Here is a 16,814-nt window from a genome sequence, read left to right on the forward strand (position 1 = left end):
TCAATAGTAGTATTTTATAATCAATACGAAATTTGATTGGGAGCCAATGCAGTGTGGATAAGACAGGCGTGATGTGGTCATATTTTCTAGTTCTAGTAAGGACTCTTGCTGCTGCATTTTGAACTAACTGGAGCTTGTTTATGCACTTACTGGAACATCCAGACAGTAAGGCATTACAATAATCCAACCTGGAGGTAACGAAAGCATGGACTAGTTTTTCTGCATCATGCAATGACATTAAATTTCTCATCTCATCTCATTATCTCTAGCCACTTTATCCTTCTACAGGGTCGCAGGCAAGCTGGAGCCTATCCCAGCTGACTACGGGCGAAAGGCAGGGTACACCCTGGACAAGTCGCCAGGTCATCACAGGGCTGACACATAGACACAGACAACCATTCACACTCACATTCACACCTACGGTCAATTTAGAGTCACCAGTTAACCTAACCTGCATGTCTTTGGACTGTGGGGGAAAACGGAGCACCCGGAGGAAACCCACGTGGACACGGGGAGAACATGCAAACCCCACACAGAAAGGCCCTCGCCAGCCCCGGGGCTCGAACCCAGGACCTTCTTGCTGTGAGGCGACAGCGCTAACCACTACACCACCGTGCCGCCCACATTAAATTTCTTATCTTTGCAATATTTCTGAGATGAAAGAAAGCTATCCGGGTGATGTTATCAATGTGAGTTTCGAATGAAAGACTGGGGTCAATAATCACTCCGAGGTCTTTTACTGCTGCACGTGAAGAAACAGAAAGGCCATCCAGAGTCACTGTGTAATCAGAAAACTTACTTCTAGCTGTATGTGGTCCTAGCACAAGTACTTCAGTCTTGTCAGAGTTAAGCAGAAGGAAATTAATAAGCATCCAGTGTCTAATGTCCTTAACACATTCCTCAATTCTATTAAGCTGGTGTCTCTCATCAGGTTTTGCAGAGACATACAACTGTGTGTCATCAGCATAACAGTGGAAACTAATACAATGTTTACGAATAATATCGCCCAGAGGTAACATATATAGAGAAAAAAGCAGTGGACCCAAGACAGAACCTTGTGGAACACCAAACTTTACCTCGGTACGTCTAGAAATATCACCATTTATATCAACATACTGATAACGATCAGTTAGATAAGACCTGAGCCAGGAGAGGGCCATTCCCTTAACTCCCACAACATTTTCTAGTCTATCCAGAAGAATGGAATGATCAATGGTATCAAATGCTGCACTAAGGTCAAGCAACACAAGTAGCGAGACACAGCCCTGATCAGACGCCAACAGTAGGTCGTTTACTACTTTAACCAGTGCTGTCTCTGTGCTATGATGAGGTCTAAATCCTGACTGATACATTTCATGGATGTTATTCCTATGTAAATATGAGCATAACTGCTGTGCCACAGCTTTTTCAAGGATCTTGGAGATAAAGGGGAGGTTTGATATTGGCCGATAATTGGACAGCTGACAGGGATCAAGGTCAGGTTTTTTAATCAGGGGTTTGATAACTGCTAGTTTAAAGGATTTGGGTACATAGCCAATCATAAGAGAAGAATTTATTATTTTTAGAAGCGGTTCAATTACTCCAGGCATTATTTGTTTGAATAGATGTGTCGGTAAGGGATCTAGTACGCAAGTTGAGGCTTTTGATGTAGAGATTAATGAAAGTAATTCAGTTTCTTTTAGGGGAGTAAAACATTCTAACTGATAATCTGATACAGTTATATTGTTAACTACAAGGTTACTTTCATTGTCTAACCTTAAATTAGTGGTTTGAATTTTTTGTTGGATATTCTCAATTTTGTCATTAAAAAAAATCATGAAGTCGTTGCTACTACATACTGCAGGTGTGCATGTGTTGATAGTGGACTTATTCCTGGTTAATTTTGCTACAGTATTAAATAGGAATCTAGGATTATTTTTGTTATCTTCTATTAGGGAGGAGAAATATGTTGATCTTGCAGCACTAAGAGCTTTTCTATACTTCAGGAAGCTCTCCTTCCAAGCTAATTTGAACACTACCAATTTTGTTTGACGCCATTTACGTTCCAATTTTTGAGTGGTCTGTTTTAATGTGCGAGTGTCATCATTATACCAGGGTGCTAATTTTTTGTCTCTGACCATTTTCCTTTTTAGAGGAGCTACATTATCTAAAGTATGGCGGAATGTTGACTCTAAGCATTCAGTTGCCTGATCAAGTTCTGCAGGGGCTGACAGTGACCCAATCAAAGTTGACAGCTCTGGGAGATCATTTATAAAGCTCTGTGCAGTAGTTGACGTGAAAGTACGTTTAATACAGTAGCGTGGTGAGGTGCATATATTATTACTCAGACATATCTTGAATGAGATGAGACAATGATCTGAGATAACTTCAGACTGTGGAAGTGTGACTATATTATCTACGTTTAATCTGAATGTTAGTATTAGATCAAGGGTGTGACCACCATTATGGGTTGGTCCTATGACATTCTGCTTAATCCCAACTGAGTCTAAGATGGACACAAACGCTGTTTTTAAAGGGTCTTCTGGGTTATCGAAGTGAATATTAAAATCTCCGACAACTAAAGCTTTGTCTAAGGAAATAACCAGATCTGAGATAAAATCTGCAAATTCAGAAAGAAACTCAGAATATGGCCCCGGGGGCCTGTAAATAATAAGCAATGGAATTAACTGGGTAGACTTATTTTTCGAGGCTACATACATTATATGAGTATGAAGAACTTCAAATGTATTCAATTTATAACCAGGTTTTTGTGTTACACCTAGATAATCGTTATAAATAACCGCGCCGCCGCCTCCTCTGCCAGTTAGACGAGGCTGGTGTATATAACTGTATCCAGGAGGACTCGCTTCATTTAATGCTATATATTCATTTGGCTTAATCCATGTTTCTGTTAAACACAGTACATTAAACTCCTGATCAGTAATGAGTTCATTAACCATTAGCGCTTTAGATGTAAGAGATCTAATATTTAATAGCCCCACCTTTAGATCAAAGGTGCTGGCAGCAGCTGTACAGTCAGTCTGATCTAATTTTATATTGATTAGGTTATTGGAACAAACTCTCTGAAAATTTCTACCTTTTTGTTGAGCTCGGGGAACAGACACAATCTCGATGTAGTGGGCCCTGAGTGACGACTCTGTGCAGCTAGCAGACAGTCGGTTTAGCCTGTTCGTCTGCTCCCTGGCCTTGGCTCTGGATTGTCAGAAATTAACTAGGCCTGTTCTGAGACTATGACCTATGCTGCAGGAAATGAAAGCAGCACCTTCCCGAGTGGGATGGATACCGTCCCGCCCTAACAGGCCAGCAGTGCCCTCAAAATTAGCCCAATTATCTATAAAGCCCACACTGTTTTTCAGAGCACCACCTGGACAGCCAGCAGTTCAGCGACCATAACCTGCTGTAAGCTACATCGCCACGCCGCATTGGGATGGGGCCAGAGCATACTACAGCATCGGACATCACCTTCGCTAATTTAAACACCTCTACAAAGTTACTCTTAGTAACCTCACAGTTACTTATATACTTATATCACACCTTTCTCACACCCAAGGTCACTTTACAATAAAAAAAAAAGTCCACTAAAAGAGGGTCAGGATGTAATTCCAATGGTGTAGCTGCCCACAATCCCACCAAAAGGCGCATGAAGGTATGTCTCAAACCACCTGCACAGCTGCTGCGATGCTCGGAACACCACACCAAGCACAAAAGCACTGTTGCACAGAGTGCTGAATAACCCCAATGTTAAAAGAGCAATGAGCTCACTGCAATCCTTAGTGAGGAGCACAGGCATCACCCACGGCAGCCTGAAGGAAACCGATACCCAAAACTGAGTCCAGAGCAATGCCACAGCCGGCGGACAAAACATTCAAACAAAGAACAAACATCAAACTATACAAACACAAAAAGAAAAACAAAAGGGGAAAAAGAAAAAGCTCCGGTGAGAAGCGGCAGCCAAAATGCTCACAGCATACCAGAAACAGAAAGAGAAAATGAATATTTTTTAGAAAATGTTTTATTAATTTAAAAGTTTTGGCATTCAGACATGTAGTTACTGTACAGGCAAATAGCTAAAACTCTTTAAACATGGTTTTAAAATGTGTTGGGCGACTGGATTACAAGTGGACAGCGCTAAATACAAGTTTGAATGACCACCAAGATGCATTCAAAATGCACTTGCCGAGGTGATCTAGGATGCATCTGACCACATATTTTTTGTTGTATAATGCTAATACATCCTGATGCATCTCCAACAAGAATGTAACAGGAAAATGCATCATTAAAGGAAGACAGCCTTTCAATTTAATAAAATCGATAAAATGTAGTTCTCTCTGAAAATTGGTCATAATGATGTATGTTTATTTCTATAATATCTCACAAAATATCAGGCCATTCTGTGACTTGGAACAAATCTAATTTGAGGGCATTCTATAGCAAATAATCACCCGGTTTGTGCAGTCAAGCAAACGGAGGAAGTGCATGTGCACATGCTAAAGTGTACCTTTGATCATCCCACCATCTCCGCTGATCGCTGATATTTATAAGTTTGGTCCTGTGTTTCCTTTCCTTCACAATACAATGTCTTTTCTTTTCGCTTTCCATTACTGGAGTAGGTCTTTCATGTTTCATTCACATAGGGAGGGAAAGTAATCTCATCGCCCCCTACTGGATGTGTTCCAACCTCTATGGCAAAATGAATGGGAATATCTTTTCAAAAAATTACATTTCGGGTTACACTTCAAAGTTAAGACAATGCCTTCCATATGTTGTGCATGTCGGGCAGCTCTATCGATCCTGGTGATCATACTTTATTTTTTCCACTGATTTTAATTGTTTTGAATGTTTTTAATAAGCTGATCAAAGACTACACGGACCCGACGTCGCATATGTGACGTCACCGCAAGTCTAGCGCCTTTCCAAATCTGTAGCAGGTAGCGGCCGGCAAGTAGCCTACATCAACATGCCGATTTGTATAGCGTGGTTGGCGGAGTATTTCTGTACCAATAAGAAATGCATCTCTCGTGGGGATAACCATTACAGATCAGGGCATGTAGTCAACTGCCGCTATTCACAGGGAGAGCTGTCAGCACTCGTAAGGGCTAGCATGAAGAACAAAACTTATCAAGCCTACTGCTGACGTAATATGAGCGACTCTGACTAGACAGTTTGGTTGTAGTCCGTTTCTGACAGGTTAGGCGCAATTTCGATCTTTTAAAAGACAGTGAAATTTCACCTGATACTTTCACAGTTAGTAGATAATCCCAACATTCATTTCATTTCATTTCATTATCTCTAGCCGCTTTATCCTTCTACAGGGTCGCAGGCAAGCTGGAGCCTATCCCAGCTGACTATGGGCGAAAGGCGGGGTACACCCTGGACAAGTCGCCAGGTCATCACAGGGCTGACACATAGACACAGACAACCATTCACACTCACATTCACACCTACGGTCAATTTAGAGTCACCAGTTAACCTAACCTGCATGTCTTTGGACTGTGGGGGAAACCGGAGCACCCGGAGGAAACCCACGCGGACACGGGGAGAACATGCAAACTCCACACAGAAAGGCCCTCGCCGGCCCCGGGGCTCGAACCCAGGACCTTCTTGCTGTGAGGCGACAGCGCTAACCACTACACCACCGTGCCGCCCTAATCCCAACATATACAACATATTTTTTGGGGGTGTACAAGTTCCACGTCATAACTTCGTGGGATTTTTTAAAAAATCGGGTCTATGGGATTTTCAATAGCTCTCGGCTTAGGAACGCTACCACTAGGATCGCTGTGTTTCACTTTCCCTCCCTATACTCACGTTCTCCATTTTTCTCTCCTGTTTCAAATTTGTATCCCACAATGCCTTGTGTGAACGGGGAAAGCCCACCACGTGATGCATGACATAGTATCTTGAATTGGGTCATGGTGAAGCAGGAAAAAATAGCGGAGAATTTTAGGCTATGTGGTGCTAAATTCATTAACTGTTCTATTTAAAAAAACGAATAAAATTGGAAGTCTGTGATTCGAATTCAGTAGCTTTTGGTCCATTCAAGAAAAATAATTGGGTGTCAGGGAAAATTCTTTTTATGACCTACACTTGAAAAATCTGAAAGGCAGTCTAGCTTTAATGCAGACTGTGGTGGTTGTTTTGGTGACGTGCCACCGCTTAAAAAAAAAAAGGAGAGGCGCACTGATGTACATGATTGGAGTTCAAGAAAATAATGAAAGTATGTTGCAGGTTTAACACTTTTAAACATAACTAACTGTGTGGGACCCTTTGAACTTCTAGCAGAAGTAACGAAACGAAAGCAGTAACAAAATCTGAACACAAGTGGTCAGCTGGACACCTTGGAGACGCATGACAGACACAGGTGTAAACGGCGATGTGTTTTGGCTGTCCATTTGTGACCCGATTGGCCTATTAGTTTTAGTCCTGTATTTTGAAGATTCATTGTATTCACTAGCTGGTACAATGTAAATACACAATTTCTGACAATGTAATAAAGGTTATGTCAATGAATGTTATTATGTTATTAAGCATTGCTATCCATGACAGAGCATCTCTCTTAGAAGAATGAGATATTGTTGCTTTTTAGTTCAAAACATTCTTAATTTGCCTACTAGGCATTTCCCTCCCTTGAGACATACATTTTGCTCTGCAGTTCTCTATCTGCAAGAAGGCAATTACAAAAAAAAAAACGTACTGTAAACATACTAAATTGCATGGACATTTCGGTCTCAATTTGCTGTTCCACTGATTATGGCAAACCTTGATGCTCCATTTCCTACAGTTTAGAAAGCTCTAGTATCATTCCAAATGTGCTTCACAGACATGTCATTTGGAATGATACATGTCATGCTGAACCTCATCATTTTAAATGATGAGGTTGAGCATGAACTCATTAGCTGCAATGAACTTTCATTCATTTTCACAAGTTACCTGTTACAGTTCTTTCACAGAGTCTCAGTGTGCTCATAAACTGTACATACATACAAGCAAAATGTATCCTTCTGAGTAGGTTTGCTTCTAAAGGCTTTAATAAACTATCCCACTATCCCAGGAATATTACTCCAGTGAGTGTAATGCAGTACATCTTATTTTGTTCTCTCCCCAGGAAACTGCATAGTGATATGAAAACCTTTGGCTGTGAGTTCTGTGGAAAAAACTTTTTGGATAGCTTACGACTGAGGATGCACATGCTGTCACACTCAGGTAATTTGCCCGATCTCTCTCTCTCACACACACACACACACACACACACACACACACACACACACACACACACACACACTACAGCTGATTGGGACTACCGTTAGTTTAGAAAATGATAATGTGCAATAAATCATTATAAGACTGATAAGACTGAATCAAATGGTTAACATTAATATTCTTATTCCCCAACATCAGATGAAGATCTGTCAGTCTTGTATTGAGTAGCTTTCAGTTTTCTGTGGTATTCAGTACTGTCAAGTATTTACATAAGATCGAGCATTGTACTTTGGTCAAGTTGGTGGCATGTATTAATACGTCACTGGTTAGTCCCACCCATCTTAATTTCTGGTAAACATCCACTGGTTTGTACACTGGGAAATTGGCAGTAGTCCAGGTAAGGCACCTGGAAATGTTACGACAGTGGTGCTTGAAAGTTTAGAATTTTCTATATTTCTGCATAAACATGACCTAAAACATTATCAGATTTTCACACAAGTCCTAAAAATAGATAAAGAGAACCCAGTTAAACAAATGAGACAAAAATATCATACTTGGTCATTTATTTATTGAGGAAAATGATCCAATATTACATATCTGTGAGTGGCAAAAGTATGTGAACCTTTGCTTTCAGTATCTGGTGTGACCCCCTTGTGCAGCAATAACTGCAACTAAATGTTTCCGGTAACTGTTGATCAGTCCTGCACACCGGCTTGGAGGAATTTTAGCCCATTCCTCCATACAGAACAACTTCAACTCTGGGATGTTGGTGGATTTCCTCACATGAACTGCTCGCTTCAGGTCCTTCCACAACATTTCAATTGGATTAAGGTCAGGACTTTGACTTGGCCATTCCAAAACATTAACTTTATTCTTCTTTAACCATTCTTTGGTAGAACGACTTGTGTACTTAGGCTCGTTGTCTTGCTGCATGACCCACCTTCTCTTGAGATTCAGTTCATGGACAGACATCCTGACGTTTTCCTTTAGAATTCGCTGGAATAATTCAGAATTCATTGCTCCATCAATGATGGCAAGCCGTCCTGGCCCAGATGCAGCAAAACAGGCCCAAACTATGATACTACCACCACCATGTTTCACAGATGGGATAAGGTTCTTATGCAGGAATGCAGTGTTTTCCTTTCTCCAAACATAACGCTTCTCATTTCAACCAAAAAGTTCTATTTTGGTCTCATCTGTCCATGAAATATTTTTCCAATAGGCTTTTGGCTTGTCCACATGATCTTTATCAAACTGCAGATGAGCAGCAATGTTCTTTTTGGAGAGCAGTGGCTTTCTCTTTGCAACCCTGCCATGCACACCATTGTTGTTCAGTGTTCTCCTGATGGTGGACTCATGAACATTAGCCAATGTGAGAGAGGCCTTCAGTTGCTTAGAAGTTACCCTGGGGTCCTTTGTGACCTTGCCGACTATTACACGCCTTGCTCTTGGAGTGATCTTTGTTGGTCGACCACTCCTGGGGAGGGTAACAATGGTCTTGAATTTCCTCCATTTGTACACAATCTGTCTGACTGTGGATTGGTGGAGTCCAAACTCTTTAGAGATGGTTTTGTAACCTTTTCCAGCCTGATGAGCATCAACAATGCTTTTTCTGAGGTCCTCAGAAATCTCCTTTGTTCATGTCATGATACACTTCCACAAACATGTGTTGTGAAGATCAGACTTTGATAGATCCCTGTTCTTTAAATAAAACAGGGTGCCCACTCACACCTGATTGTCATCCCATTGATTGAAAACACCTGACTCTAATTTCACCTTCAAATTAACTGCTAATCCTAGAGGTTCACGTACTTTTGCCACTCACAGATATGTAATATTGGATCATTGTCCTCAAGAAATAAATGGCCAAGTATAATATTTTTGTCTCATTTGTTTAACTGGGTTCTTTTTATCTACTTTTAGGACTTGTGTGAAAATCTGATGATGTTTTAGGTCATATTTATGCAGAAATGCAGAAAATTCTAAAGGGTTCACAAACTTTCAAGCACCACTGTATGTACAGTGTACACAGTGGCATGTGTGTTTAAACTTCCAGTATATCATACAAAACTTGCACAAATCCAAACAAAGGGTGATGTGGTTGGATTTTTTAAAATTAAAGCTAGACTGCCTTTCAGATTTTTCAAGTGCAGGCCATAAAACGAAGTTTCCCTGACACAATTATTTTTGCTTAGTGGACTGAAAGCTACTGAATTCGAATCACAGACTTCCAATTTTATTTGCTTTTTTTTAAAAAAATCGAACAATTAATGAATTTAAAGCCACGTGGCTCTAAATTCTTCGCTATTTTTTCCTGCTTCTGTTAGGACTGGGGACTGTCTTGGCCTCTAGAGGCCACTATTATTGCTTTATCTTGTCATGTTTGTTTTGGCCTCTAGAGGCCGCCACTGCTTTTGTGTTCTGTGTTTTGTGTTTGTCTTGATTGCCTGTTTCCTGCCCCGCCCTGTTCCTTTATTAGTTTATTTATACCCCCTCAGTTCAGTCCCTTGTCACGGAGTCTTTATGCTGCTCTTGGCTAAGTTACCTCTGTCCAGTGTACCTTGTTTATCTCCTAGTGTTTTTTGGTATTTTGTTTTTTGGTTTGCACTTTACATTTTGAATCTTCTGGGCGTTTGCATTTTTTGTCTTTTCTCTTTTTGGACATTGTACCTTTGGATATTTTTATTTTTTTCATATCTTCTGAGCTTTTGGATTATTCTTTTTGTTTTTGCTTTGGATTGTACATATTGTAAATAAACGTTTTTTTATACTCTACTTTCGCCTCACGCCTCTGCACTTGAGTCATCCCCCTGGTGGCCTAGTGGGGGTTTGTTGGATTATCACACCAGCGACCTGGGTTTGAATCCCAGCAAAACCCTAACAGAATAACTCTGCCATGACCGACTCAGCAGAGGCTTCTTCAACTGTCTACTCGGCTAACCTTCAGGGAATTATGGCCGCTTTAACACGCTTTGGAGCTATCATGGACGAACTCTTGCAAGCCAACGTGAGACCCTTGCTTGCCACGAGGTACTGCTTCAGCAGATTGGGAAAACCCTGGCACAGCTGACTTCTCTGCCCCCATCTCCTGCTCCAGTGCCTCCTGCCACGCTGCCTCCTTCACCTCATGAACCCAGCCTTCCTGCACCACAGAGGTATGACGGCAAGCACAGTGAGTGTCGGGAGTTCCTTACCCAGTGCCAACTCACCTTTGAGCTCCCACCTACACTACGGATCGCCTTTGTGATAACCTTGTTAGCTGGTAAGGCGCGAGCCTGGGCCACAGCTATCTGTCAGAGACAGGGACCCAAGTGCTCTGATTTCCAGCTGGTTATGGAGGAGATGCTTTGTGTCTTCGATCAAGTAGACATCAGTAAAGACGCAGCCAGAAAGCTCATGTCCATCCGGCAAGGAGGAAACGTCGCAGACTACACCATATCATTCCGGACACTCGCAGCAGTCAGCGGATGGAACGAGGCTGCCCTGGTTTCAGCCTTTCATCATGGTTTGTCTGACCCCATCAAAGACGGCCTGGCCTCTATCGGATGCCCAAGTGACCTTGAAACACTGACTTCCCATGCCATTCGTCTTGACAACAGGATGAGAGAGCGCCGCCAAGTCCTGAGCCTCCCCGGTCTCACTACCTCGACCTGGAGCCTGTCTACCTCCTCCAGTGACTGTCCAGAGCCCATGCAAGTTGGCCATACTCGTCTCTCCACAGCTGAAAGGGAGCGCAGAAGGAGGGACAAGTGCTGCATCTATTGTGGCAAGCCTGGCCACTTCTGAGCATCATGTCCCGAGCTCTCGGGAAAAGGACCGCCCCGTCCAGCCGAGGGAGGGTTGTGACGGGGCCTACCCTCTCTCCTGAACTTCCTGGCCAAGGAGTCTACATCCCAGTCTCCATCTCCTGGGGTGAGTCCGTCCACTCTTGTCAAGCCTTGTTAGACTCCGGGGCGGATGGAAACTTTATGGATGTCCACTTCGCCCAAAGTATCAATGTCCTGACTGCGCCTCTTGAAGTCCCACTGTCTGTGTCTGCCCTGGATGGCCAAGCCTTAGGTGACGGAAGAGTCACCCAAGTAACTTCTCCAGTCTTCCTCCAGTCTCAAGGTCACAAGGAAGAAATATCTCTGCACCTGATTCATTCACCTGAGTTCCCAGTGATTCTGGGCCTTCCCTGGCTTACCCACCACAATCCTCGTATAGACTGGGTAACAAGCCAGGTTGTGGAATGGGGTCCTGCATGCCATGCCTCTTGTCTGCTCTCTAGCTCTCCTATGTCTCCTGCCGAGCCTCCTGATCTCACTGAGCTATCTCAAGTTCCCACAGAGTACTGGGACCTTAAAGAAGTTTTCAGCAAGAGTAGGGCCGCCGTTCTTCCTCCACACCGCACCTACGACTGTGCCATCGACTTGCTCCCTGGGACTACCCCTCCTCACGGCAGACTGTTCTCCCTCTCGCAGCCAGAACGCAAGGCCATGGAGGAATACATTAAGGACGCCCTGATCTCTGGGTTCATTCGACCCTCCACCTCACCTGCTGGTGCCGGCTTCTTCTTTGTCGGCAAGAAGGATGGGGGGCTCCGACCATGTATTGACTACAGGGGCCTGAACAAGATCACTGTGCACAACTGCTATCCCCTTCCGCTGATGTCCACAGCATTCGACCTGCTCCAAGGCGCCACTGTCTTCACCAAGTTGGACTTACGGAACGCATACCACCTCATCCGTATCTGACAGGGACACGAGTGGAAGACTGCCTTTAACACCCCGTCAGGGCACTACGAGTACCAGGTGATGCCCTTCGGACTCACCAATGCACCAGCTGTTTTTCAGGCCCTTATCAACGACGTCTTGAGGGACATGATCAATCAGTACGTTTTCGTCTACCTCGATGACATCCTAGTCTTTTCCAAGACTGTGCAGGAGTACCGCCACCATGTCCGCCAGGTTCTCCAGAGGCTGCTACAGAACAATCTGTTCGCTAAGGCCCAGAAATGCGAGTTTCATGTTCCCGAGGTCTTCTTTCTGGGTTTTATTGTACGGACAGGCCAACTCCAGATGGATCCAGCCAAGACCCTGGCCGTCCGGGACTGGCCCAACCCCAAGTTCGTCAAAGAGGTTCACCGGTTCTTAGGATTTGCTAACTTCTACCGCAAGTTTGTCAGGAACTTCAGTTCTGTAGCAGCACCCATATCGGACCTCACCAAAAGGACAGGTGGATCGTATGTCTGGTCTCCTCAGGCGGAAAAGGTGTTCAAAGACCTCAAGCACTGCTTCTGCACGGCACCCATTCTGGTCCTCCCGGACCCTTCGCAACCCTTCATCGTCGAGGTGGACGCCTCGGACAGTGGCGTCGGCGCGGTCCTCTCTCAACGCTTGGAAGGAAGGTTGCACCCCTGCGCATACTTCTCCCACTGCCTGAGTTCTGCGGAGTCCCAGTATGACGTGAGGGATCGAGAACTGCTAGCAGTTAAACTGGCCCTTGAGGAGTGGAGGCACTGGCTGGAGGGAGCGCAACATCCATTTCTGGTCTGGACGGACCACAAGAACCTGGAGTACCTCCAGCAAGCAAAGAGACTCAATCCACGACAGGCTAGGTGGGCCTTGTTTTTCAGTCGGTTCAACTTTACCCTATCATACCACCCCAGTTCCAAAAACATCAAACCTGATGCACTTTCCAGGCTGTTCACTCCCACCAACAGGGAGAGCGAAGTTGGGCCTATTATCCCTGTGTCCCGGATTGTGGCCCCTGTCCACTGGGGTATTGAGGAGGCCGTCTGACGAGCCCAACGCCAGGACCCCGGTCCTGGGACGGGGCCACCGGGCCTCTTGTACGTCCCATGTCAAGCCTCGGCCAAGGTCCTCCAGTGGGGTCACTCGTCCCCTCTCACCGCCCACCCGGGAGCTCGGAGGACCCTGGACTTCTTGAAAAGACGCTTCTGGTGGCCAAGCATGGAGAAGGAAGTGAGGTCATTCGTCCTGTCCTGTGATGTTTGCATCAGAACCAAGAACCCACAACAGCATCCCCAGGGCCTCCTGCATCCTCTGCCTATTCCCCGGCATCCCTGGTCCCATGTGGCGGTCGACTTCATCACGGGCCTTCCAGACTCACAAGGTAACACTGTCATTTTGGTCATAGTTGACAGATTCTCCAAGGCCTGCCGCTTCATACCACTGTGCAAGCTCCCTTCTGCCCTTGAAACAGCTAAACTAATGTTTAATCACGTCTTCCAAGTCTTTGGTCTCCCACAGGATATCATCTCAGACCGGGGGCCCCAGTTCTCCTCCCGAGTGTGGCACGGGTTCTGCAAGCTCATCGGGGCCACTGCCAGCCTCTCCTCTGGATTTCACCCCCAGTCCAATGGCCAGACGGAGAGGCTCAACCAGGACCTGGAAACCACCCTGCGAGGCCTGGCTATGGATAACCCGACAACATGGAGCACCTGGCTGCCATGGGCAGAGTACGCCCACAACACCCTGCAGTCATCGGCCACCAGGTTATCACCATTCCAGTGCCAGTTTGGGTTCCAGCCACCTCTGTTTCCGGAACAGGAAGAGGACACCGGGGTGCCCTCGGTCAACCAGTACGTGAGATGGTGTCGCAAGACCTGGAACAAGGTTAGGAGGACCCTCATCCAGACTTCCAGGGCCAACCAGACTCAGGCCAACCGCCATAGAAGACCTGCCCATGCTTTCCGCCCTAGGCAGCGGGTTTGGCTGTCCACCAAGGACCTTCCACTGTGGGTGGAGAACTGCAAGCTTGCTCCTCGCTACGTTGGCCCCTTCAAGGTTGTACGCAGAGTTAACCCTGTCTCCTACCGGCTCCAGTTACCACGGACACTAAGGATCAACCCCACATTCCATGTTTCCCTGTTGCGGCCCGTACTGTCATCCACGTATGCCCCAGCCCCTAGGAATCCCCCCCCCGCATCCTCCAGGGTCAGACTGTGTTCACTGTGTGCTGCCTGCTTGATTCCCGTCGGGTCCGCGGTGGGCTCCAATATTTAGTGGACTGGGAGGGCTATGGCCCTGAGGAGCGCTGCTGGGTTCCCGCTCGGGACATCTTAGATAAACAACTGTGTTGGGACTTCCATTCGGCCCATCCGGATCGCCCTGGGAACGTCAGGAGACGCTCCTTGGGGGGGGGGGGGGGGGGGGGGGTCCTGTTAGGACTGGGGACTGCCTTGGCCTCTAGAGGCCACTATTATTGCTTTATCTTGTCATGTTTGTTTTGGCCTCTAGAGGCCGCCACTGCTTTTGTGTTCTGTGTTTTGTGTTTGTCTTGATTGCCTGTTTCCTGCCCCGCCCTGTTCCTTTATTAGTTTGTGTATTTATACTTCCTCAGTTCAGTCCCATGTCACGGAGTCTTTATGCTCCTTTGGCTAAGTTACCTCTGTCCCGTGTACCTTGTTTATCTCCTAGTGTTTTTTGGTATTTTGTTTTTTGGACTTTGCACTTTACATTTTGAATCTTCTGGGCATTTGCATTTTTTGTCTTTTCTCTTTTTGGACATTGTACCTTTGGATATTTTAATTTTTTTCATATCTTCTGAGCTGTTGGATTATTCTTTTTGTTTTTGCTTTGGATTGTACATATTGTAAATAAACTGTTTTTTATACTCTACTTTTGCCTCACGCCTCTGCACTTGAGTCATCCCCCTGGTGGCCTAGTGGGGGTTTATTGGATTATCACACCAGCGACCTGGGTTTGAATCCCAGCAAAACCCTAACAGCTTCACCATGACCCAATTCAAGATACTACATCATGCAGTGGGCTTTCCCTGTTTGCACAAGGCATTGTGGGATACAAATCTGAAACAGGAGAGAAAAATGGAGGACGTGAGTATGCGAATGAAACATGAAAAACTGACTACAGTAACGGAAAGCAAGAAGAAAAGACGTTATGTTATATACGAAGGAAAGGAAACGTAGGACCAAACTAATAAATATCGGTGGTCAGCGAGCACCTCGGTGTGATCAGTTGTTCGTTTCGCAACAGAATGATGGAACTCTCAGTGCATGGTCAAAGGTAAACTTGTTGATGGCAGTAATGCAACACTGTGGATGCCGGCTGCCGTAAAACCCAAAAGAAGAAGAAGAAAAAGAAGAGGGAAAACCTGCGCATGCACACACGGACTTCCTCTGTCTGATTGACTGTGCGAAGTGAGCGATTTCATGCACAGTGTTTGCTTTAATCCCCTCAAATTAAATAACTTCCCAGCCACAGAATGGCCTGATATTTTGTGAGATATTACAGACATAAACATATATCACAACGACCACATTTCAGAGGGAACTAAATTTCACTGATTTTATGAAATCAAAAGGCAGTCTGGCTTTAAACATTTTCGAACTAATAATAAAATTAAATAATAAGAAAATGTACAAACTTCAACCTCAAACATCACCTCAACTTCAAACTTTGTAATGGCCACACAAATTTAATTGTCTGAAATATGCCATATTTGCAAACATGAAACCATATTGGTGTGTCAGTAAAACCCGCTGGCATGGAGTTCATCGAGTTTTCCATGTTAATTGGTTAAGTTGTGCTTCTAAATACAGCTTCATTATGCAGGAGACAATCAGGTGAGACAGGAATGAGGACACCGGTAATACTGTAATACAGAGTTCCAAAGGGACAACATAAGATATTACCACAGCAGTAAAGAGAAACCTCATGATTTAGGGTTTTCTTTAAAAAATAAATAAATAAATAATTAAGCGGTGTTTCATATGAATTCTATCAGTAGATCAGACTCTTTCTGTTCTGTCCTCACTCCAGTGATGTATAACTTGAGCCCTGGACTTGGACTTAAGTCTAACTAAAAAAAAGTTATACATTATATTAAGCTGAAATCATAATTCATATACATTCATAGTTAGAATACTTTTAATGAAGCGCTTCCAAAATTATGTAAAATGGCAGTAATTTCAATTGTTTACATTTTTTTATTATCTCATTAAAGGAAAATTCTGAGATTTTTTTTTAACTGGGACCCTATTGTTTCTTCAGTCATAGTTTTACCTTTCTCTTCTTCTGCTCTCTGACTCAGCGCCCCATTCAGTGCCTGTAGTCGATTATCACACAGAGATGTTTTCTGATATTTACAAAAGGAGAGGTCACGCAGAATTTGTAAAGCAGTCTATTTCCAAAGTAATACCCAAATATTTAGCTGATTATGACAGTATGAATGAGTGTCTGACAACATGGAAGGGATTCCTTTTGTAAACATCTGAAAACAGATCCTGTGTGATAATCAACTGCAGGCACTGAATGAGGCGCTGCGTCAGAGAAGAAGAGAAAAGTAAAACAATGACTGTAGAAACAGTTATTTTCTGCAGTTTCTTTACATGTATTGAAGTAAACAGGCACAGGTGTATCTCTGTAGGGATCCTTGTCATAATATTAGACACTTATGGGACGGCACGGTGATGTAATGGTTAGCACTGTTACCTCACAGCAAGAAGATTCTGGGTTCGCGCCCAGTGGCCAACAGAGGCCTTTCAGTGTGGGGTTTGCATGTTCTCCTCATGTCTGCCTGGGTTTCCTCCGGGTGTTCTGGTTTCCACCACAGTTCAGTGATGTGAGGCTAGGTTAACATGAGACAAC

The 16,814-nt window shown here is 44.4% G+C and overlaps 1 protein-coding gene across 2 annotated transcripts in view; it reads left to right on the top strand.

Moving 5' to 3' along the window:
• The window catches only part of zbtb16b (zinc finger and BTB domain containing 16b), a 105,467-nt gene that overhangs the window by 34,485 nt on the left and 54,168 nt on the right, over positions 1–16,814 (top strand). For both annotated transcript variants that reach the window (XM_060943812.1, XM_060943813.1), the window contains exon 3: positions 7,106–7,203. In XM_060943812.1, coding sequence (XP_060799795.1) covers positions 7,106–7,203 — 98 coding nt within the window. The remainder of the gene's footprint in view (positions 1–7,105; positions 7,204–16,814) is intronic.

This window comes from Neoarius graeffei, chromosome 17 (assembly GCF_027579695.1).
Source record: "Neoarius graeffei isolate fNeoGra1 chromosome 17, fNeoGra1.pri, whole genome shotgun sequence".
In the NCBI taxonomy this organism is placed as follows: domain Eukaryota; kingdom Metazoa; phylum Chordata; class Actinopteri; order Siluriformes; family Ariidae; genus Neoarius; species Neoarius graeffei.